The sequence below is a fragment of the Cetorhinus maximus genome, chromosome 13 (assembly GCF_964194155.1).
Source record: "Cetorhinus maximus chromosome 13, sCetMax3.hap1.1, whole genome shotgun sequence".
Classification (NCBI taxonomy): Eukaryota; Metazoa; Chordata; class Chondrichthyes; order Lamniformes; family Cetorhinidae; genus Cetorhinus; species Cetorhinus maximus.
The window spans coordinates 12016017-12040128 of record NC_135891.1 but is presented as its reverse complement, the minus strand read 5'-3'; the positions used below and the strand labels follow the sequence as shown (position 1 = coordinate 12040128).

At 42.2% G+C, this 24112-nt stretch overlaps 1 protein-coding gene across 7 annotated transcripts in view; it reads right to left on the bottom strand.

The window, feature by feature from the left end:
• LOC144688427 (tumor protein p53-inducible nuclear protein 2-like) overlaps positions 1-23806 on the bottom strand; it is a 37962-nt gene extending 14156 nt beyond the window's left edge. The window contains exons 1-2 of one of the 7 annotated variants that reach the window (XM_078554944.1): positions 23488-23806; positions 4785-5077 (exon numbers count right to left, since the gene is read on the bottom strand). In XM_078554944.1, the coding sequence (XP_078411070.1) occupies positions 4785-4902 (118 nt within the window). In that variant the 5' untranslated portion in view covers positions 4903-5077; positions 23488-23806. Of the gene's footprint in view, positions 1-4784; positions 5078-21918; positions 22137-23380; positions 23428-23487 lie in introns of those variants that run through there. The other 6 variants (XM_078554937.1, XM_078554941.1, XM_078554945.1 and 3 more) reach the window with 6 other exon arrangements.
• Positions 23807-24112: the final 306 nt, after the last annotated feature.

Sequence of the window (24112 nt, the reverse complement as noted above, 5' to 3'; positions counted from 1 at the left end):
CTTCAGAGAAAGGAGAGGGAGTCAGGTTGGGGTCAAGTGGGGAAAAGGGGACAAGAGGGGAGGGCCAATCACAGACTGATAGCAGCCCTCAGTAGTTTATTTTGTTCTTTCATGGGATGTGGCCACCGCTGGCTGGGCCAGCATTTATTGCCATCCCTAATTGCCCTCGAAAAAAGCACTGGTGAGCTCCCTTCTTGAACTGCTGCAGTCCATGTAGTGTAGGCACACCCACACTGCTGTTAGGGAGGAATTCCAGGATTTTGACCCAGCGACAGTAAAAGGGACGGCGATATAGTTCCAAGTCAGGATGGTGTGTGGCTCGGAGGAGAACTTGCAGGTGGTGGTATTTCCATCTATCTGCAGCCCTTATCCTTCTTGGTGGTAGAGGTCACTGGTTTAGAAGCAATGAAGGTGCTGGCGAAGGAGCCTTGGTGAGTTGCTGCAGTACATCTTGTAGATGGTACACACTGCTGCTACTCTGCGTTGGTGGTGGAGGGAGTGAATGTTGAATATGGTGGATGGGGTGCCAAATCAAGTGGGCTCCTTTTTCCCCAGGTGATATCAAGCTTCATGAGTGTTGTTGAAGTTGCACTCATCCAGGCAAGTGGACAGTATTCCATCACACTCCTGACTTCTGCCTTGTAGATGGTGGACACGCTTTGGGGAGTCAGGAGGTGAATTATTCGCAGCAGAATTCCTAGCCTCTGACCTGCTCTTGTAGCCACAGTATTTTCTGGCTGGTCCAGTTCAGTTATGGTCAACGGTAGCCCTCAGAATGTTGATAGTGAGGGAGTCAGCAATGGTAATGCTATTGAATGTCAAGGGGAGAGGGTTGGATTCTCTCTTATTGGAGTTGGTCATTGCCCAGCACTTGTATGGCGTGAATGTAACTTGCCACTTATCAGCCCAAATCTGAACGTTGTCCAGGTCTTGCTGCACATGGACACAGACTGCTTCAGTATCCAAGGAATCACAAGTAGTTGTGAACACTGTAATCATCAGCGAACATCCCCACTTCTGATCTTATGATGGAGGGTCATTGATGAAGCAGCTGAAGATAATTGGCCCTAGGACACTACCCTGCAGTGATGTTCTGGGAAAGAGAGGATAGACCTCCAACAACCACAAACATCTTCCTTTATGCTAGATAGGACTCCAAACAAACAGTGGAGAGTTTTCCCCCAATTCCCATTGACTCTAGTTTTGCTAGGACTCTTTAATGCCACACTTGGTCAAATGTTGCACTGATGTCAAGGGCAGTCACTCTCACCTCACCCTCTGGAGTTCAACTGTTTTATCCATGTTTGGACTAAGGCTGTATTGAGGTCAGGAGCAGAGTGGTGTGTATGGAACCTTTTTTTAAAAAAAATACAAAACTCATCTGTTTGATCGCTGCCTAGCAGCTGCCACCAAAGCAGGAAAACCTGAATGAAGCCAGCCTGGCTTGTCAGGGCAGTCAAATTTGCTTAGGGATCCTAAAACAGGTGTGGGTCCCTGGCATATATTAATGCAAGGCCTATTGTCTTTTCTTAAAAGTCACCAAGGATGCGTGAAAAATTGGTCAGAGGTAGTTCAGTAGTCATTGGGCTGTGGAACATAGCCCCACAAATTTGGTATTTTTGGGGCCTTTATTTCCTGTTTATAAAGCTGACACAACATGGACTAATCTTCACTCCAGTGTTCGTCGTTGTCTTCTCTTGCATGGCTTTAGGAGCAGACCTGTCGTCACAGTTTAATGTCAAGTTCCCTAACCAGTTCAATGCCTTACTGGAGAGCAAGTATAACTTCAGGATGATGCCCTCAAACAGGAGTCGGGGCGGTGGGGAAGGCAAGATGTTATTATGTGCTCCATGGTTTGGACAGGGTTTCCACGGTTGCAGCCAGGTGAGGTTTTGGAGGTGCCATTTGTACATCAGGTGGCCACATCGGCCATGTCCAGTCCATATTCTGTTGAGGGTTTCCCACATGCTCCAGGGGAGATTGAAGCCTGGTTGTTGGGTTGAGATGTTGGGTTGGGGACATGTGTTTATTTGGGAGGGTGTTTTCTGTCTGTACTTTCCTTCGGGATTCAGTGTCATGGAGATGGAGATGTTCAATTCATGTCCAGAGGGGGTTTGGTAAAGCCATGCGGCGAGCTGGGTGGTCTTGAAGGCCTCTGTGGATGGGGAGGACCAAGTTGCTGCTGACAAGAGTTATTTCTCTGTACATTTCTGCGTTCCGTCGAACAAAGGGAGGGGCAATATTTGAGAGGACCGGTAACCACTGAACTGGAATCGAGCTTCGGAGTTCCAGAGATTATCCTCATCACTGGCTGAAGTTGTGCGTCAATGGGTTTGTTGTGACAACCAGCGCACAGTGCTCTGCCGTCGAGAAGACCAGAGCTACGGCAAAAGTACGAAGGACAGTGGTTTTTGCATCCCAGCTTATGCTGACAAGCTTGCAGATAATGTTTAGTGTTAGTGGAAGCCATTTACTGAAACTATATGACCTATAGGTTGAAAACTCCTGCTTTGTTGATGACCACAGGCTTTGCATTGCGGTTTATCAAAATAAACAGAGATAAGCATTCTGTAGAATGCAATTCCCAAGACAGTGAAACTAAGGAAGGCCACAAAGGATGAATAAAATATGATCTTGGTTATACAGGGCACATTTCTGTTCATTTTACCTTTGAGAGAAACTTGGTAGAACTTTTCCTCAGCAAATTAAATGGTTTGAATGGATTTTTTTTCTTAACACGTACTCAAGATGTGATCACTGTTGGGTGACATTACAAAAGCGTTCTGTTCCTTCTACCCGCTCCAGCGCCAATTTACCTTGGATTATAATGAGCTATTTTAAATATGTTTAAAGATAGCTAACTGCCAGATGGGTGAACTAAAAATAAAAATTGGGTTTTAACAGTTACAGTGGAATGATTTATGCAATGACCCTTATCGGGCCAATATCAAAACGCTTCTCATCAGAGAGACTCCAGTCAGGTCTCCTCATTGCTAGGCCACTCAAATCAATCATTACTAGCAACGTATCCCCAACCAGTTTCACAACAAAAAACATAGGTCCAATTTCCAAACCAGTTGAAGGCTTCCTCCCCCAACACGACCAAGTCAGGTCATTTGCACCCAGAGTCTAACATGTGCCTGCTCACTGCTACACAAATCAAGAATGGCTGGAAATGCAAGATAAGACAAACTAGTGTTAAAAATGGTATAATACTGAAACTCTGTTTCATTTGAAAAGTTGACATCAGACTGATGTTGATACTGATGTCGCAAAGAAAAAGCAAATTGGTCTTGGGTCCTGAAGAGAAGTGAAGACGAGAAAGGAACTGAAGAGAACAGAAAATGGAAGTGGTCCATGCTATAATCTAACTCAGATTTGTTCCCCTTTCCCAGTCCTATACCTGGTGCAGTTCAAGGTAGCTCTTTCATGACTGATGCAACTACAACTCCATTAGGTTTGCCTGACAAACAATATGGCTGCAGTGGACTGAGGGAATAGCCAGTTGTTGCATTGGTATGAAAAACTTGCAAACTAGGACTCAACCTCTCCCCATGATCACTTTACTAATTTACTAAGGAATGCGAACTCCACTGTTAAGTTGGGAACCGGGGCTGCCAACTTACGTCAGTGAGTGCAGTTACTTTGAGTAGGCAAAGTGTGTTACAGCTCACTCAGGGTGTCAGAGTTACTGCAGCAATGTGTATTTTCACCTGCATATGCTGTAGTCTGGAGCCATGGATAGTGATTGTAGAGGTTCCAACGTTCTTTCCATCACATGGCTCACCAGGAATCGCTCCCACTCTTACTGCCTGCTATTGGTGTGTTGGACGGATTTGCAGGTTGATCCTCAACCTGTTTGGCCGCATTATGAATGCGCCTTCCTTGGCCATTAAGTGCTGGGGTGGGGCTCGAACCCGGAGCTTCTGACTCAGAGGCAGAGGTGCTGCCTACTGCACCACAAGACTCCAGGCAAAATATAGGTGGTAATTAAAGGAAAGTTTTAAAAAAACAATTCAAATATCATCAGATCATAGTGTTAACAAGATCTAGGATTTTTTGTGCACTTGGTCCAACATATAAAACAAGAAGTGACAAGAGAGAGAAAAAAAAATCACCAAAGCAAAATACTGCAGATGCTGAAAATCTGAAATAAAAACAGAAACTGCTTAAAATACTTAGCAGTTCAGGCAGGGACTGTGAATGGAGCAGAGTTAATACTTCAGGACAATTCTGATGTAATGTCATCAACCTGAGGCTTTAATTCAATTTTTCTCTCTCCACAGATGCCTGACCTGCTGAATATTTCCAGCATTTTGTTTTTAATTTTATTTTACATAACAAAAGTGTAAAAAGTGGTTGCTGAGGCACAGGCAGCCCTGAAGGTATTGTACCAGAGATATCCTGTACCTGAACGCATGATTTTTTTTTAAAAAAAAAATGCCTTGCATTTATATAGCACCTTCTCACATCTTCCTAAAAAAAAATTCATGCTATTATTACCACAGACCTGATTAAAGTAGTAGTGGTGACATTTTGAGGATTCATCTAAAACTTCACAGTTAGTACTAAACAGTTTTTGATGTCAGGCTTTTCTATTGAAAGTATTGATTTGGAATTAGAAAAACGAAGTGTTCTATTTACATTGGTATACATTGGTCTCTACTATTTGGAACAACTTCAGAATTCATTTACAAACAGAGACTTCTAACAAGGCCATATGGTTGGCATAAAACGAGTGACCACACTTGTAGAGGAAGAAATTTAGTGAGCTTCAAACTTACCTGGAAAGTCAACAATTAGCCAGCCGTCATCCTCCTTTTCAGTCAAACTAGGATCAGGACCCTGGGTGCAGACCTCCTCTGTTTCCCCATAGAAAAGGCTGGTGAGTCGGTGGAACATGGTGGTCTGGCTGTGAAGTGGGCCTGCAATTTAAATGCACAGGCAGACAACCAATCTCTTAGGGGATGGCAAGAGGCCGGCAAGTCAACAGTGCACAATGATCCCTCAGGCGATGTTCAGCTGAACGGAGACCAGAATGCAAAGCGCTGTCATAAGGTTTTCATGCAAAGGCGGCCTAGGATAAAACACGACAAAAATAAAAGTTACTGCATCTCCCAGTCCTCAACAGCCAAGAATGATGACTCAACACGTGTTACTATTCTGTCTTCAAGCAGGTCAACACTTGGTTAGCAAAGGAAGTTAGCAGTGTTTCAAAGTGTAGGATTAAATATGGTCGGGAAAACTTCATTTAAATTTTTGTTAATTGATCACACACTTCTGGGGAACATGATCAGATTCAACGATTAGGATCGCAAGCCCTGGTTGGATGTATTGCTGGAGATTTACATATCCTCCTACCTAACACTCCAGCCATTGAATACCCTACATGTCAATCCTCACACCACAGTGACTTCCCACACAACTCAATAGGCTGAATGGCCTCCATCTGAGCTGTAATAACTCTAATGACCATCAGGAAGCAAGTAGAGTCTTCATTAACCAATTAACATAAGAACATAAGAACTAGGAGCAGGAGTAGGCAATTCAGCCCCTCGAGCCTGCCCCGCCATTCATTGCTGATCTCATTTCGGCCTCAACTCCAATTTCCCACCCTCTACCCCTAACCTTTCTACCTATTACTAATTAAAAATCTGTCTATCTCCTCAAATTTATTCAGCGTCCCGGCATCCACTGCACTCTGCAGGTAGTGAATCCCACAGATTCACGACCCTTTGAGAAAAGTAATTCCTCCTCATCTCTAATTTAAATTTAGATCAATTGGCGGATTCTTGACCGTCAGTCAAACAGCCTTTCTTCCTCCACCTTCTATTTTTGAGAACCAATAAATTAAAACATTTAAAGAAGAAAAAATACACTTTAAAAAAAGCTATGATTTTTCTCCCAGAGCTGCTAGCTACAGTGTCCTGGTGATTAACGGACAATTTCTGGAGACTCCAGGGCAGTCGTGGAGGGTTGGCAACCCTAATATTGAGAGTCACCATGGTTAAACAATCCCCCAACACCCAGTATAGAAACAACCAAGTAGGCAAGGTACCAAGCATCCTAACCCTGGGGTGGGGGGTAGATAAAAAGAATCCAAATCTTCAGGGGAGGAGAGAACATAGTACTTAGAGGATTTTGTAAAAAAAAGATGCACTTTTTAAAAAAATATATTTCCAGCATTTAATGGGTTAAACTGCACATTCTGGTTATAAAAGGGGCCTTCCTTTGGCATCCACATTCAAATACCACTTTGCGCCATATTAGATCACAAGGTTCCGACAGCAAGAACAGACATCAAGGCCCCAAGGCCAACAGTCAGTGTTTAGTTATTAAAGTCAACAACAATATAGATACAATAGTATAAAAATTCAGTGGTAAATACAAGCTTCCAGAAGGTACATTTCCTTTGCAGTTCCACGTGTGCAATGTTATTCCTCTCCATTGAGTTATTACCCGCAGAAGTTTCCCAACTTTTTGAGTTCCGGTACAGAGCTAAAGCGTATTGCTTTGCCAAGAGGAAACTTTTACAGGGCGGGGTGGGGTGCAGTCAGGGAACTGCTAGAAGTGCAAGTGGATTAGTGGATTCCTCTTTAAGTGAAGGAAAAAACACTGTAGCACTTTAATCAATTAGTACTTGAAACTGTCGAGAATGACCTTATTCATGCTCTCTCCCCCCAACAGGGGACTAGAATTGGAGAGCACAAACTCCAACAGGCTGTAGGTATCCCTGCATTGGTTGAAAGCAATTAATGCCACAGCACCAGTTTGCAGTGGTATTATATGGAGGTCACCTGCCCAACCATAGATAGAGCATGACATGAAAAATGCAATATTCTATAGTTTGGAGGTCATGGTGTCTTCATATTCTCAGGTTCAGATTGTCTTTATGACTGTTCATGATGAAATAGGAATATACGTAGCATATTCAATTTCCTGAGACATTTTTGTCGTGTCTGCTTAATGAAGTTATGATCGTCACAGAAACATTTACTCATTCTCAATATCCAGACACCTGTTTCTACTACATTAAATAGTGCAACACTTCCATATTGGTATGGTGGTGTAGTAGTTATGTTACTGGATGAGTAATCTTGAGGCCTGGACTAAGAGTTCACATCTCACCAGAGCATTTTCAGAATTTAAATTTAGTTTTAAAAAAATCTGGTACCAGTAAAAGGTGACCGTGAAGCGGTCGGGTAGTTGTAAAAATCCAAATAATTTGCAAAAGTCCATTAGGGAATGAAACCTGCCTTCCTTACCTCATCTGGCCAACGTGTGGCTCCACTGCACACCAATGGTGTTTTTTGACTACCCCCTGAAGTCACTTTGCATCACCAATTACCACCCTATCAGTCTACTCTCGATCATCAGTAAAGTGACGGGAGGGGTCATCAACAGTGCTAAGAAGTGGCACTTGCTTAGCAATAACCTGCTCACTGATGCTCAGTTTGGGTCACTCAGCTCCTGACCTCATCACAGCCTTGGTTCAATCATGGACAAAAGAACTGAATTCCAGAGGTGAGGTGAGAGTGACTGCCCTTGACATCAAGGCAGCATTTGACCAAGTGTGCCATCAAGGAGCCCTAGCAAAACCAGAATCGATGGGAAATCAGGGGGAAAACTCGCCACTGCTTGGAATCATGCCTAGCACAAAGGAAGATGGTTGTGGTTGTTGGAAGTCAGTCATCTCAGTTCTAGGACCTCACTGCAGGAGTCTCTCAGGGTAGTGTCCTAGGACAAATCATCTTCAGCTGCTTCATCGATGACCTTCTTTCCATCATTAGGTCAGAAGTGGGGATGCTCGCTGATGATTGCACAATGTTCAGCACCATTCGCGACTCCTCAGATACAAAAATGTTCATAAGCAGCAACAACCTGGACAATATCCAGGCTTCAGCTGACAAGTGACAAGTAACATTTACACCACGGGACTAGGAATCCTGTGGCGAGTAACTCACTTGCTGACTCCCCAAAGTCTGTCCACCATCTACAAGGCACAAGTCAGGAGTGTGATGTGGATTTTCCACATAGCCGGGTAGATGCCAGTGTTATACCTGTACTGGAACAGCTTGGCTAGGGGTGCGGCAAGTACTGGAGCACAAGTGTTCAGTACTATTGCTGGAATATTGTCAGGGCCCATAGCCTTTGCAGTATCCAGTACCTTCAGCCATTTCTTGATATCAAGGAATGAAATGAATTGGTGCCCCATTGACAAATATTCTCTCCCTTCAGCACCGACACAGAGACAGCAGTGTGTAACATCCACAAGATGCACTTCAGCAACTCACCAAGGCTTCTTAGACAGCACCTACCAAACCCATGGCAAACTACAATCTGGAAGGACAAGGGCAGCAGACACATGGGAACACCAACACTTGCAAGTTCCCCTCCAAGCCACTCACCGTCCTGATTTGGAAATATATCACCGTATCAAAATCCTGGTACTCCCTCCCTAACAGCACTGTGGGTGTACCTACATCACACAGACTGCAGCAGTTCAAGAAGGCAGTTCTCCACCACCTTCTCAAGGTAATTAGGGATGGGCAATAAATGCTGGCCTAGCCAGCGATGCCCACATCCCTTGAATGAATTTTAAAAAAAAAAATCAAACACAAGGCAATAAATACCAGCCTCGCCAATGACACTCACCTCCAGAGAATGAATTAAAAAATATCTGCTTGTCCTCTCATCACTGTGGTCCAACCACAAACACAGCTAACTAACTGTCCAAGTAACCATGAGCATAGTAGATGCACATGTCGAGTATGAAACATTTGGCAGTAATTCAGAAAGAAAGACTTGTATTTATATAACGCTTTTCACAATCACTGGCCAATGAAATACTTTTGATGGATAGTCATTGCTGTAATGTAGGAAACACAGCAGCCAATTTGTGCACCAAATGCCCACAATATGGAATGTGATCATGACCAGACAATCTTTTTACATGATGTTGACTGAGGGATAGATATTGGCCAGGAGAATTTCCCTTTTCTTCCAAATGGTACCATGGGATCGTCCACCCGACAGGGCAGAAAGGGTCCCGATTTAATATCTCATCCAACACTGCAGCACTTCCTCCGTATTTCACTGGGAAAGTCAGCCTCGGTTTTTGTGCGGATGTCTTAGAGTGAGATTTGAACCCAGAACCTTATGACTTAAGAGCTCCTGTATCATTATCTGTTAATCAGGTTGTGAATCCTTCCACTACATCAGCCTATTCTCCAAGGGAAGAAAGTGAAGATACAAAAAAAAGAGAGGCTTGTGGCTTACACTGTTGCTGGATCCCAATATTATATTTTTGAATCTTGAATTGCTCTTACATTACTATGGTGATGTGCAGGTATCACTGCAAAATGGAAGCAGAATGTTAAACAATGGATGATGATTCCCAAGAGAGTTACAATCTAAGAGGTGTCCAGATACTTTAGATAGTTGGCAGTGAATCTCAAACTGGAATTTGATAGAGTTCAGATAATGTCAGCCTAGATTTTCTATTCAGTTGCAAGATGTCTGAAAATTAGGTAAAAGAAAAAGACTTCCACTGAAACAGCATCTTTCACAACCTCAGATACAAGAATAGTCAAAGCTTTTCGTCTTGCACTCATCAGGACAATTCACAAGAATACCAAACATAAAGGGAACAACCATTTCAAACCAGCTTTTTCAGCAATGCTCAAGTTCTGTACTACCAAATGACGTTTTTTTAAAAAAATATATTCATACATCACGTCACTGGCTAGGCCAGCTTTTGTTGCCCATCCCTAATTGCCCTTGTTCAGAGGCCAGTTAAGAGTCAACCACATTGCTGTGGGTCTGGAGTCACATGCAGACCAGACCAGGCAAGGACCAGGTTTCCTTCCCTCAAGGGCATTAGTGAACTAGATGGGTTTTTACAACAATCGACAATGGTTTTTATTGAATTCAAATTTCACTATCTGCAGGATTCGAACCTGGATCCCCAGAGCATTACCTTGGGTCTCTGTATAATTAGTCCAGTGACAATACCACTATGCCATCACCTCCCCAACCTCAGATATATGTAAACCTCCAATATCCCAAAGCACTTTTCAGCCAATTAAATACTTCTTGAAGTGTTGTGTATGGTTATTTTGTCTTCAATGCAAGTAGTTGTAGCTGCCCAGCCTGTAGTTGCCAGTCTCCAGAGGAATGTTGAGGGTCAGCTTTTAATAATTCAGTCCATCTCCAGAGATGGGAAATACTTCTTACTGGGTGATCACTCGGTGGTTGGAGGGGCCGGGGGGGGTGGGGGGGGGGGGTGTGTGTGTGTGTGTGTGAAGGGCACATGGTGTGCTGCTTCAGGATTTATAGACCTTCAACAACTTAAAAGCGGAAGGTACTTAGAAATTTCCAGCAGGCAAAAAAAAAGTTCAGACTGGGGTTTTAATATCATCACTCTTAAAAACTATGAGCCTTGGGCAGTCTTAGTCCACCTTTAGGTGGCTTTGAAACCTCAGAACAGAACTGGTCATCACACTCAATGACTGCTGTGAGGAACAGAAGGGAAACACTGTCGAGCAAGGGTGCTTGGATGAGGGTCTAGGGTGCTCGGATGAGCCTAAGAGGTATAGTTGGACAATACTAGGCATACAGAATGATTTTTCCACTTTCCCAATGACAGCATCATTGACTGGCAATCTGAATAAAATTTCAGCCATGGATCAGGAAAGCCAGAGGGCTATCACCATTTCCCCAGTCCTCTCCATGTGTGTCAACACCATCGGCCACTAATTGGTTGCTCATCCAAATTGGTTGTTGGGAAAGTTCAAAACTAGATGTCATAAATATAAGGTAGCCACACAAAAAAAAAATCAAGAATTCAGAAGTTTCTTTACCCAGGGAAAGGTGAAATGTGGAACATGGTGCCACATGGATTGGTTGAGGCGGATTGCATAAGATGCCTTTAAGAGTAAGATAAGTAAGTGCATGAAGGAGAAAGGAATAGAAGCATATGTTTAACTGGTTAGATGAAGAAGGGTGAGAGAAGGCTTGTGTGGAGTTTAAAAACTGGCATAGACTAGTTTCTGTGCTGTAAATTCTATGGACTTCCATATTGCCTACGGTCTCTCCTCTGTTTCTATCCACATCAGCCTAATTATTGCTGTCTTCCTTAGCATTCCCCACCCCTCCCCATACCCTTCCCCTCCAAGGGACAATTTATATTGGAAACATTTTCTCAAATCACTTGAATGTATGTTAATGCCATTATGGCTAAAAGTATTTGGAAATTCAGCATAGCCATGTATCCGACAGGTCGCATGGTGCAAATAGATAATTGTTTGCAGGAACTCCAGAATTTTCTTGACTGATGCACCATAACTGATCTATATAGGAACAGGGCCTCTTTCTAGGTTAAGTATTTATCGATCAAAAATTCATTTCCTCCGCTTTTTCTTCTCCAGGTCAAGCGTTGTGTCCTCACCAACAGGGGGGCATGAAAGCACCTTAACTCTCCAAATCAAGTTTTTTTTCTCTAGCTTGGAACAAGCAAATGACAATGAACATCTTTTCACCTTGGGCGGGAATGCTGCGCATTATGGAGCCCCAGAATAGGAGCCTGCTCCCTTGCGTTTTGCATGTTTAACTGGAGATTCTAATCTAACAGCAGGTTCACAGACTTGTTAATAGTTGGCTGCACTCTTGCAATGGAAAGGTGCCTCTGATGCCACTCTGTAACCAGCCATAAGGCAGCACACCCTGCCAGGGCAACTCATTCTATTCCTATAGTGGAAACAACTAGCTTCTTCTCTTCCTCTGCCAGGAAGCATGACCAGTTAGGAAACAGTTGGGAATCAAATGCACAAAACCACATCCAGCCACAACACATTGAAGTTCCAATACACTACAGTCTATTTTTCTCAAGATATGTCTGGAAGGTCATTAGTGGTTTATGATCAACAGTACTGGACCACAGGCATTGAAACAAGAATTCATGCAAGTATTAATTTTATACATTTTTTTAAGTTAGCACTTTGCTTGCCTTTAGAAACTCCAGATACCATCTGGATGTTACACATAGGAGCAAAATAAAAATTAAGACAGAGACACTATTTACTATATTTTGTACAAAGGAATTTTGTTTCAGCACAGGCTGGTTCAAGACACAAACAAAACAAAAATCCCATTATAATTGGCACTTTGTTCACCATAAAGAGTTTCACATGCTGTTAAATCTGATTAACAAAACTAATTCTTTCCAGGAGAAAAGGGAGTGGTTGAATTAATGCAAAACTTTGTGTGGCAGTGGCATGGTGACTGCGACAAACATTAAAAAGGTTAAACTCATGGTCATGATCCAAAAGTAGTGCAAAGAAACTTTGAACTGTGCGCCTTGCAAACTACATTTTTGTTTCTAAATTGATGTCTTGATAAACATAAGAGAACTAAAGCACTTAAAAAAAACTTCTCTTTTATATATGTTAGCTTCTACTTTGCCCACTGCTGCTTTTCAATGGCTTTGAAGTTAACTGTGGCTCACTCTAACTATAGCACTCTGGCCTCTGTGACACAAAGTTCCGGGTTCAAGTCCCATTCCAGGGCTTGAATGCAAAAAAAATCAAGCTGGCACTCCAGTGCAGTACTGGGGGAGTGCTGCACTGTCAAAGGTGCCATTTTTTGGATGAGACTTTAAACCACTCCTCTCAGGTGGATGTGAAAGATCTCATGGCACTGTTTCGAAGAAGGGGTGGGGAGCAGTATCCCCAGTGTCCTGGCCAGTATTTATCCCTCAATCAAATCAACCTCACAAACAGATTATCTGGTCATTATCACACTGTTGCTTTTGGGAGCTTTCCATGTACAAATTGGCTGTAGCATTTCCCACATTACAACAGCGACTGCACTTCCAAAGTACTTCAATGGCTGTAAAATGCTTTGAGACATCCAGTGGTCATGAAAAGCTTTATATAAATTCAAGGGTTTATTTTGCACTCAGCAATTATACAGAGAGATGCAGACTTTACATGGTCATAAACCCCGAACTTAAAAGACACAAATTTCAATTTATGAAGTGCTGCCACAACTTACCATCTGCAATGAATCGGCTTTTCACCAAACCACGGCAGAAAGGTTACATTTTCTCCCTTTGCTATTTCTTTAGCCCACTTCAAATTTCTCCTCTCCTTCCCTGCTGAGACACAAGGTCATCAGTTCACATCCAAGCGGCCATTCCGCATATGCAAACCTAGGCAACCACATAGAATTTCAGCTTGTGATTTGCGGTCTGTCATGCCCACACAAACCAAATGGGTTACCATCACAATTAGAAAAGCTAGGTGTGCATGTTGGAAGTGTTAATGGATTGCATAGCAAAGTCCAACATACTCCACCCATGATATCTACACATGTACTTTCTAGCAGTTAATACTGGATAACCACAGGAATCGTGGACCTTTTTTTTTGCTTCTTTCCCTCGCCCAGGTTATTGTGGTTAGCTAGTCTTTGCCAAGGGGCATTACAACTAACTCAGCAATGTCCACAGATCGATCCAGGACTTTCGTAGTATCCGTGAGTCACCAGGCAGTACTCTGACCCACTGACCTAGCAGGAAAGCTTCTTAGCTATATAGGTAAAACCCTTTCAAGAACTTTACCCTTATAAAGCTTTACTGCGCTCAATGTCCTTGCTTTAAACACAAAGCTTACTTAGAGTGAGAAAATACAAGAATTCCACATACATGCAAATTATTTTGCAATTGACTCGAATATATAAATTTCAGAAATGAAAGCAAAATACTGCGGACGCTGGAAATACGAACCAAAAACAGAAAATGCTGGAAAACCTCAGCAGGTCTGGCAGCATCTACGGAGCGAGAAACAGAGTTAAAGTTTCGAGTCCGTATGGACTCGAAAGCTGCTCTGAAGAAGTCATATGGACTCGAAACGTTAACTCTGATATGCTGCCAGACCTGCTGAGGTTTTCCAGCAAGTTTTTTTGGTTTCATTATATAATTTCAGTAGCTATTTGCGCACAAAATTCAGCTGGACCCAAATGCTATCTCTGACCGACCCCATTTCAGTCACAAGGTTGTCTGTGAACTCAAGCTGAGGCTAACAGTTTATGGACAAGAATATGGAGCATTCTAAAAAAAAAAATTGCTCGGAGCTTTTTACTGGTGTCACGAGCCCTGATTCTTCACAAATTAGCTTCTATCCTATGCTAACTCTTCCCCGGAAGTTCAAAAACTATGGGATTCTGAGAGGCATTCATGTTTTCTTCCTCTTACAATCTTCAGGCTTTTAAAGCCAGTGTTAGATGTTACCTAACTGTTGCTTCTTGATTTACTGCCTCTCGCCGTGTCCCAGACACTCAGCCTTGATGTGTAGCTCAACTTAAAAGAAAATCCACAATGACTCGTAGCACCAGTGGAAAGTTTTTCACTCAAGTTCAGCTCCCAAAATAGCGTCACCTAAAAATCTCAGCCAATACAACATCATGCTAGCTGACAAAAATAGTTTGTTCCTTCCGATTTTCTTTTAAACTAGGAGGTAAAACACAAGGGCTCTCTCAGACTGTTTTCCCTTTCATTGGTTTCACGCCAGTTCTTATAAAAGATTCCTTTTCCCACCCCCTTCCACAATCAATCTTGCAGAGTGGTGTGACCCAGAGGATTAACAATTACCTTAGTTACGTGATCTGCTTACTGGATTAAATATAGTTTTGTGCCACACCACTCACTCTGCTAATAAGCAGATATGATTCATGAATCAAGCCTTCAGGGCTAAAACAAGCTATATCTTTGTTTATAATTAAAATGGAAAAGGCACAAGGAATTTGGCATATTCGATCATGTACAAATATTGAACAAGTTATGGGTCTGTTACCCTTTAACAAATTTTTTTGGATATTAAAGGCTATGGATTAGCACATTGACTAATTTTCTGCCACATTCCCTACAGTGTCAATGTTGAATCGGTATGTGTGAAACATAAACCTTGCATTAGAATCTTATGTTTGATCAAATCCCAAAACTTAGATTCAACTCTGGACTCAAGAAGGTTCCAATGCTAGGCTGTTACCTTTTGTGCAGACAGGATCTCCAATACATACAAGCCAACCATCAAGCACTTGCTGACAATTCTCTGCACCCAAGCCTCCCTCTCTGGCCCTCAGTCCTGTTTATCTCTCCTCCATCCAACCTGAGGCTAATGCACCAATTGCCAGGATTAGCTCCTCTTTATACTGCAGTTGGGGTTATTCAAGAGGGGAGGGTTTCTCCAGTACATTACCCATCTGTCTCAGGTTGAGGCGATGGAAATGAATAGAGTGTGTGATGGAATTCTGTTTGTTAAAAAAATGGGGATTGCTGAAAGGTGAAAAAGGGAAGAATGGATGGCTACGAATGGGGGAATTGATGGGAAGTGAAAGAGGTGGAGTGAATAGTCCTAAGGGAGAAGTGTGGGGAAAGAAGGGGGAAACATGCTGAGACTGTTGCTTTACGTTGAGGAGAAAGAAGAGTGCTAACATTAACGCAGAGGGGCTCAGGAGGACAGACTGGCACACTCCATGCTCACAAAAGCACTCTTTTTCTTCCATCAGTTCCTTGGCATTATCAATGCTGGTCCCAGATCCCAGCTTCTGACATCGTTACTTCATTTTGGCAGCAGACTCAGTGCCCACTCCGCAGATAGGAATTCCTGATTTGGCAAAACAAAAAACAAGAGGCAAAAAGCAGTGGATCGATCAGAAAGAGCAAGTCAGATTCGCTGCCTTAAGTGCATAAAGTGTGTACTCCACCTGCCACAGGTTTTGTGGTAAAGTGGAGTACCATGTACTTAAGAGAATGCAAGTGGACAAACCATGTGACAGTACTGACCAATGCACAGCATGTGCTACTGGTTAACTGTAAGTCCAGAGCTGTAGGTGGTTGTGGGAGCACGCAGGATTTAGTGCCCTGCCCTCTGTTGCAATAAACAATCACAGTTTGTTCTTATGTCGGTCTCTCTCCCTTGTTGATAGTGAGCATCAACTAACAAGTGTGTATGAAGGTGTGCAATTAGAGTTTACTCAACTAGTGAACTCAGACTCAAGACATAAAAAGGTTTCTAGCCAGGCATATTGGATTATCCACAGGTTTGATCAGGACATGGGCACTTCTGCAACTCAGCTGTCACCATCTGAAACTTATTTGAAGCCAACAGGAGCAAAGCTCGGCATATTTACAATTTGTTTAGACTCGATTCAACTGTGCTGACTGCATCATATAAAAATGCTGAGCATTGCCCATACACTTGGTAGAACAGCAACTTCATCTTCAAAAACACACTGAACAAATGAGTCATTTAACCTTTTTAAAAAAAAGGTAAACAGGAAGTGGACTAAAAGGCCATGAGTCTTTTTTCCAGCCCTTCAGCACCAACTTGGACAAATATTATTTTGTAACCACTTGTGAAATATTAATAGGAAATTGCAGCAGAATTCCTACATTACTGCAGGAAATGCACTTCAAAAGTAGTTCAATGACTGTAAACCACTTTGAGACCCACCTGGTGGTCACGAAAAGCACTTTATACCATAAATGCAAGCCTTTTCTTTTTACAACTCCAGACTAGGATTCTGATCAAAATTTGGCAACAGAAGTGAGACCCCATCAGAAAAATGGGTTCACATCGTTTGGGTTTGGAACTGTATACAACATTAATGTAGTGCAGTGTGACGCAGGGTTCTACTTTAAATAAAAGTGGTCAGGCAATCTCTGATCTCTGGGAGCTTGACAAAATTCTTACTTGTCCTCTTGCCTAATGCGGAAGAGAGAGAGTTGTCGGGACCACTGCCCCGTGTATGCATGCTTGCAGTGTCCTCATTTGATATGCAGAATACAATTTACAGATTGCAGTATTACATAGGTGGGGTTGAGATTACACTCAGATCAGCCATGATCTTATTGAATGGCAGAACAGGCTCGAGGGGCCGAGTGGCCTAATCCTGCTCCTAAATCGTATGTTTGTATCGGTCTTGCTGCCTGCACCTAAGCAACTGGTGCAGCACAAGTCAAAAATAAACCAACCCATCCATATTCACCTCCATATGAATCTTTCATTACACAGAAGGAAAGAAATAAAAATATTTCATCACTGATATGAGGGGGCAAAAAGTTTAAATCCCCTCAAACTTCTGTCTTTGACAAACTTATGCAGCTAAGCTGGGAATCATGAGTTATATAGAAACATAGAAACTAGGAGCAGGAGTAGGCCATTCGGCCCTTCGAGCCTGCTCTGCCATTCATTATGATCATGGCTGATCATCCAACCCAATAGCCTGCTCCCGCTTTCTCCCCATACCCTTTGATCCCTTTCGCCCCAAGAGCTATATCTAACTCCTTCTTGAAAACATACAATGTTTTGGTCTCAACTACTTTCTGTGGTAATGAATTCCACAGGCTCACCACTCTCTGGGTGAAGAAATTTCTCCTCATCTCAGCCCTAAATGGTCTACCCCATATCCTCAGACTGTGACCCCTGGTTCTGGACTCCCCCACCATCGGGAACATTTTTCCTGCATCTACCCTGTCTAGTCCTGTTAGAATTTTATAGGTTTCTATGAGATCCCCCTCATTCTTCTGAACTCCGGCGAATATAATCCTAATCGACTCAATCTCTCCTCATATGTCAGTCCCGCCATACCAGGAATCAGTCGGGTAAACCTTCACTGCACTCCCTCTATAGCAAGTGCATCCTTCCTCAGATAAGGAGACCAAAACTGCACACAATATTCCAGGTGTGGTCTCAGCAAGGCCCTGTACAATTGCAGCAAGACATCCCTGTCCCTGTACTCGAATCCTCTTGCTATGAAGGCCAACATACCTTTTGCCTTCTTTACCACCTGCTGTACCTGCATCCTTACCTTCAGCAACTGGTGTACAAGGACACCCAGGTCTCGTTGCACATTCCCCTCTCTCAATTTATAGCCATTCAGATAATATCTGCCTTCCTGTTTTTGCTACCAAAATGGATAACCTCACATTTATCCACAGTATACTGCATCTGCCATGCATTTGCCCACTCACTCAGCTTGTCCAAATCACACTGAAGCATCTCTGCATCCTCCTCACAGCTCACCCTCCCACCCAGCTTTGTGTCATCTGCAAATTTGGAGATATTACATTTAATTCCCTCATCTAAATCATTAATATATATTGTGAATAACTGGGGTCCCAGCACTGATCCCTGCGGTATCCCACTAGTCACTGCCTGCCATTCAGAAAAAGACCCGTTTATTCCTACTCTTTGTTTCCTGTCTGCCAACCAATTTTCTATCCATCTCACTACACTACCCCCAATCCCATGAACTTTAATTTTACACGCCAATCTCTTATGTGGGACTTTGTCGAAAGCCTTCTGAAAGTCCAAATAAACCACATCCACTGGCTCCCCCTCATCAACTCTACTAGTTACATCCTCGAAAAATTCTAGTAGATTTGTCAAGCATGATTTCCCTTTCATAAATCCATGCTGACTCTATCCAATTCTGCCACTGTTTTCCACGTGCTCAGCTATTAAATCTTTTATAATGGACTCTAAAATTTTCCCCACTACCGACGTCAGGCTGACTGGTCTATAATTCCCTGTTTTCTCTCTGCCTCCCCTTTTAAATAGTGGGGTTACATTAGCTACCCTCCAATCTGTAGGAACTATTCCAGAGTCTATAGAATCTCGGAAGATAACCACCAACCCATCCACTATTTCTAGGGCCACTTCCTTAAGTACTCTGGGATGTAGATTATCAGGCCCCGGGAATTTATTGGCCTTCAGTCCCATCAATTTCCCCAACACCATTTCCCTACTAATACTGATTTCCTTTAGTTCCTCCCTCTCACTAAACCCTGTGTTCCCCAACGTTTCTGGTATGTTATTTGTGTCCTCCTTTGTGAAGACAGAACCAAAATATGTATTTAGTTGGTCAGCCATTTCTTTGTTCCCCATTATAAATTCCCGTTTCTGACTGTAAGGGACCTACATTTGTCTTCACGAATCTTTTTCTCTTCACATACCTGGAGTTGTTTTGCATATGTACACTATTTTTGAAAATAAATGATTAAGTCTTTTGATATTGCCTCTGCAGGCAAGAAATTTTAACCCTATGTATATGAATGCTGTGTAGATAAAATTTATCAATGAGTACAGGTAATGCAATGAAGGAGGGTAAAAGATGTCAATTAGATATCTCTCCAAACTTGACCAAAATGTGACTGTTTGGACATATGTTTCGCAAACAGAAATTCAAACAAGGTAAATGTTGACAAATTCTCACTTTGTGCAGACACTTCCACAGTTGGCAACACACTTGACAAACTGCTGGAGGTCTCTTAATTCCATTTATCGACAAAAGCTAACATTTTACACTTTGTACAAGCAGAGTTGTTGAGCGTATATTTTTTGCTTTGTACTGCACTGAACAGTAACAGTAAATGCCTTTAAAACCTAGTAAACTGCCCCAGAAGTCTTCACAGAAGCAAACAAAATTTAACACCAAGCCATGTGGGGAGATATTAGGACAGCTGACCAAAAGCTTTGCTCACAGGGGTAGGTTTTAAAGGACTGCCTGACAGGACAAGAGCTTAGGGCCTAGGCAACTGAAGACACGTCACAACTGAAGACTTAGAAAAGTCCTGCAACATCCTTGCAGGCTTCATAACATTTGGAGGTATGTGTGTCAAACCTGCAATTTGAGATACCTTGGATGACAAATGGATTGTTCAACACCAAACAAAATGGTGTTCTCCACCCTATAGAAATAGGGCAACTCCCAAAGTTCTAGCAGCAATACCAGAATCTAAATATCAATATAGTAGTGAAGCAATGCAATGTAAATTAACAGCATGGTGATTCCATGGAATTTGGTTCTAGGGTCATTAATGAAATATGTCACTCAATAACATTCACTCACTACAACAACATACCAAACAGTCAATCAAAATAACTTTAGAAAATAGAATATATATTTTGTGATTAAAAAAGGAGCACATATACCTCCCAAAACTTGACTGTGTTTTAGTGACCTAAGAGAGAGTGTAGAGACCTGTAGAAAAGAGAATATAAAAAGGGAGGAGAGGAAAGTAAAAAGACTGAGAGAAAGAGAAGAGAGGAGAGGAGACAGAGAAAAAAACACACTAGAATACACAAGAAAGTACATTTGAGATTACAAGAGTGCACACTAACAAAATAGAGTACGAGTGAGTGTGAGGAGATGGAGTGCAAGAGAGGAAGAATGTGGTGAAATGAGAGAAGACGAAAGAATTATGAGGAGACCAGTAAAGACAGTTACAAGCATAGAGGAAGTTTGATTTCTAATTTTTGCCAGTGAACAATGCCAGAAGATTTTCATTATAACAACAGCACTTCTCATTACAGAACAGCTTATCCTTGGGCTTATTTTGGGCACTGTCATGGTAACTACTATATACACATACATATATACACACACCATTAAAATATTAGATGATGAAAGATCTAAACCAAATTACATGTTGTTCTGAATTACCATATTGCTTGCAGGAAGTTGCATCATTTGGATATTGAAAGCCACAAAACAGATCAAGTGTTGCATTCAATTCTCTACCTATACCCATCTTATTCACATACAATACACAAAGCAGGTCAAAGCATCAGTGTCACAATTAAGCCAACATTAAAAAAAATGTGTTGCAACTGTGATGACAAAACTGCCAGCTCCACCAACACTTTCTATACTACAAGGAATGGCCATTACACCCATTGAAAGTGTCAATTAGGCCATATAGCATGCTACGATGCAGAGTCTTGACTGCAGTGTCCCATACTGTCTATGATATTGTGTGGTTATAGTACTGACTAGAAACTCAAATTCATAGGTCAAATCATAGGCTGTCACCATGAAAGATGCTGTTGTTACAAAAAAAAAATCAAACTAGTTCACTCAGTTCCTTTAGAGAATGGAATCAGGCACCACTACACAATTCTATCCCCGCTTATGGCCCCTGGAGCCATTCAATTGTACAATGGATTATAATTCAAGAGAGCCGCCCTTCACCACTTTCCCAGGGCAACAAAATGCAGCCTGAAAAGAAATGCTTAAAAGAAAAATGTAAAATTGGCTGGGTCATTAGGGAGGGGAATCCAGGTGGAACACTTGCCACCAGCTCAACAGGTTCAGGGAACAAGAGTAAGAAAAAAAAAACTGCTGTTATGAAAATACTCAGTGAACAGGACTGATCAGACACATCATGGGCAACTTGTTGAGTACATAAGGGAAGAAACAGCAAATTTATTTGCCAGCTACCACCCCAAAACAGTGCGCCCACTTACATAGAAAAATGCTGCAGTCACTAGGGCATTAAACCCAATGTCCCCAGATATTTGCAATCTATATTAATGACTTAGTTGATGTAACAGAGAACAATGTATCGGAGTTTGCTGACGATACAAAGCGAGGTGGGAATGCAAGCTGTGAGGAGGACAGAGGTTGCAAAGAGATTTGGACAGGTTAGGCGAGTGGGCAACAAGGTGGCAAATGGAATAAAATGTGGGGAAGTGTGAAGTTATGCACTTTGGTTGTAAGAATTGAAAAGCAGTTTTTTTTTAAATGACGTGAAACTTGTAAATGTTGATGTTGTGCGACCAGGGTGTGCTCGTACAAGGAACACAGGAAGTTAGCATGTAGGTACAGCAAGCAATTAGGAAAGCAAATAGCACGTTGGCCTTTACTGCAAGGGGATTGGAGTAGAAGAATAAAGAGGAGGCTTTTAAAATGGAAAAAGAGATCATGAAGTATGTACACCCAAAGGAACCACTAAATATCTCAGAAATCTAGAGTCCCATAAATTGAATTTGATCCACTTAAAATGTACAGAATTACAGTATGCAATTTTTAAAACTGGTAAGATTTTGTGAAATTAAAAGGCAGAATTTGACTTACTTTATCACCATAGACAATGGTCCGGTAAATGCATTCAAGACCGAGTTCCACCACTTCCCCCTGCATAGCCAATTTCTCCCCTCTCCCCGTCCCAAAGGTAAATTACTTACTGGGATAACAATTCCATGGGGACCCGCAGGGAAGGGAAGTGAGGAGAGTTCCTTTCCGCACGAGAAATCCCAGAATTGCCCCTGGCATTTTCTCCTCTATGTGGCTGCTTTCCTGAGTGGGCAGTATGGATGCGAAGTGTGGACAGTGATTGGGTGCTGACCACTGATACAAGTCAACAGCACTGTTCAATTTTTCACCCGCACCCACTCCCCCCTCCAATCCAAGGACGCCGCCCTGGGCCAGACGGCGCCATTTAAATATTTTTTTAAAAATCAGCATGTTTCCAAAATAGAGAACGTCAGGGAGCCCTGACTTTGGGGTTAAGAACTGCTGCAAGATTTTAAACTTCGCGGTGGCGGGCTGGAGGTGAATCGACACTACAGATATCAATTACGATCAATATTGGGGTGGAAGACAGAGGACTTGAGCAACATATCTTCTAAACTATCTTGCAGAGATGTTTAAATTGAGGACGCTCAACAAATGAACTCTGCATTTTCCAATTCAAAAGCTGAAATTACTCCATTGTCCAAAACCCAATTCCTAACTTGTAAGAGAGCAGTGTGTATCAAGGACATTCGATCGCTGTGCTTTTTAAGAAGTGGTCCCTCCCCTATTTCGATTTTTTTAATATACATATAGCTTTTGGAAAACCTACCGCAGATGCAAAAAAAAAGACAAAGCAGTTTAGGAGCCAGGGTAAGCGAGATGGTCCCTTTAAGAAGGATCACGTCATTGTGCGGCTGTGTTTTATGTTAATAACCTTCACGTCACCTTATTGACTAATCCTCAACTATCCAATACCGGCAAAATCCTCTGTTTTAACAATGGAGAGAGAGAGAGAGAGACAGGCAGAGAGATCAAGTCGGCCTAGAAACAAACTAACAGAAATAAAATTACAGATCAGGGGAGGAAAAGCTCTGTACGCGAGGTTCACGATTGCAATTTCCCCACTTGATGTCAACACAAGTATAAAATGACCAGAACAGTTAATCCGCCTCCGAGTTAACATCCCTCTGAAAAAGCAGCTAGTTATATATTTAAACACACACACACACAGGCGTACATCAATGTCCATTTCAGGTCAGTATTGTGCAAGTTACTGGCAAAACAAGTCTTCTACAATACATCGAAATGGTTCCCTTAATACGATCTAGGAGCGAATTTGGGGTCACAGCAATGACACATTATAAATATAGCATGAAAAAGAGGCGATTGGTACTTTTAACCAGGAAAGATTATAAATATTTTTCCAGGGAAAAAAAATATCCTTGCTCAAACTCTTTAAAAAAAAAGGAAAGAGATTATAAAGAAAATCAATAGCAAGCTCCATAGCACAAACACCAAATACCTGATAGCAACTGCAGCCTCAAGTAACCCAAGCGGCATAAGCGTTGAAATGAGAAAAGCTGACCAACAACACAAGGAAAGATGTCACAATGAGGAGGGGAGGGATACTTACCTACCTTCTCTCTCTTCCTGTATGTCAAGTATTGTTGCAGTCAGTTTGTAAACAATACACAAAGAAAAATCTTCCCCTCCCAAAAAAAAATTAAAGAAAAAAAATACTACACGGACAGTTTAAGTGAGGTAGAACACATCTATGATGCAGTACAGAGAGTGGGGGGGGGGAAATTACAGACTGCTTAGGTTTTTTTTTAAAAAATGTACGTTCTTCTTAGAAGAAAGGCTCCCCCAGCCAGTACCACTGGCATGTGTTATTTTGCACCCAGTCGATCCCACGGAGTGTATCAGATTTTGGAATTTATTGAACAGCTGATCGGCCTCCTCGAGACGGGGGTGGGCAGGCGGGGCTTCTTTGTGACGCAACCCTCCCCATCCCACCAATCAGAGCCCACCCCATCCACCCACGTGACTTTGCAGTTGCAATTTTTCTGGGGAAGGGAGGTAAAATGCGTAAATTCGGAATAATTAATGCCTGCTGTCATTTTCGCTGAAATTCAGCCCTTGAAATATAAAACTCAATGTTAAAGAGTTGACATACTTTTCTTAAAGACATCCTTTCTTCTTTTTTCCTTTTTTCCCTGTTATGGAGATTGCTCGGCTGCCCAGCGAACGTCAC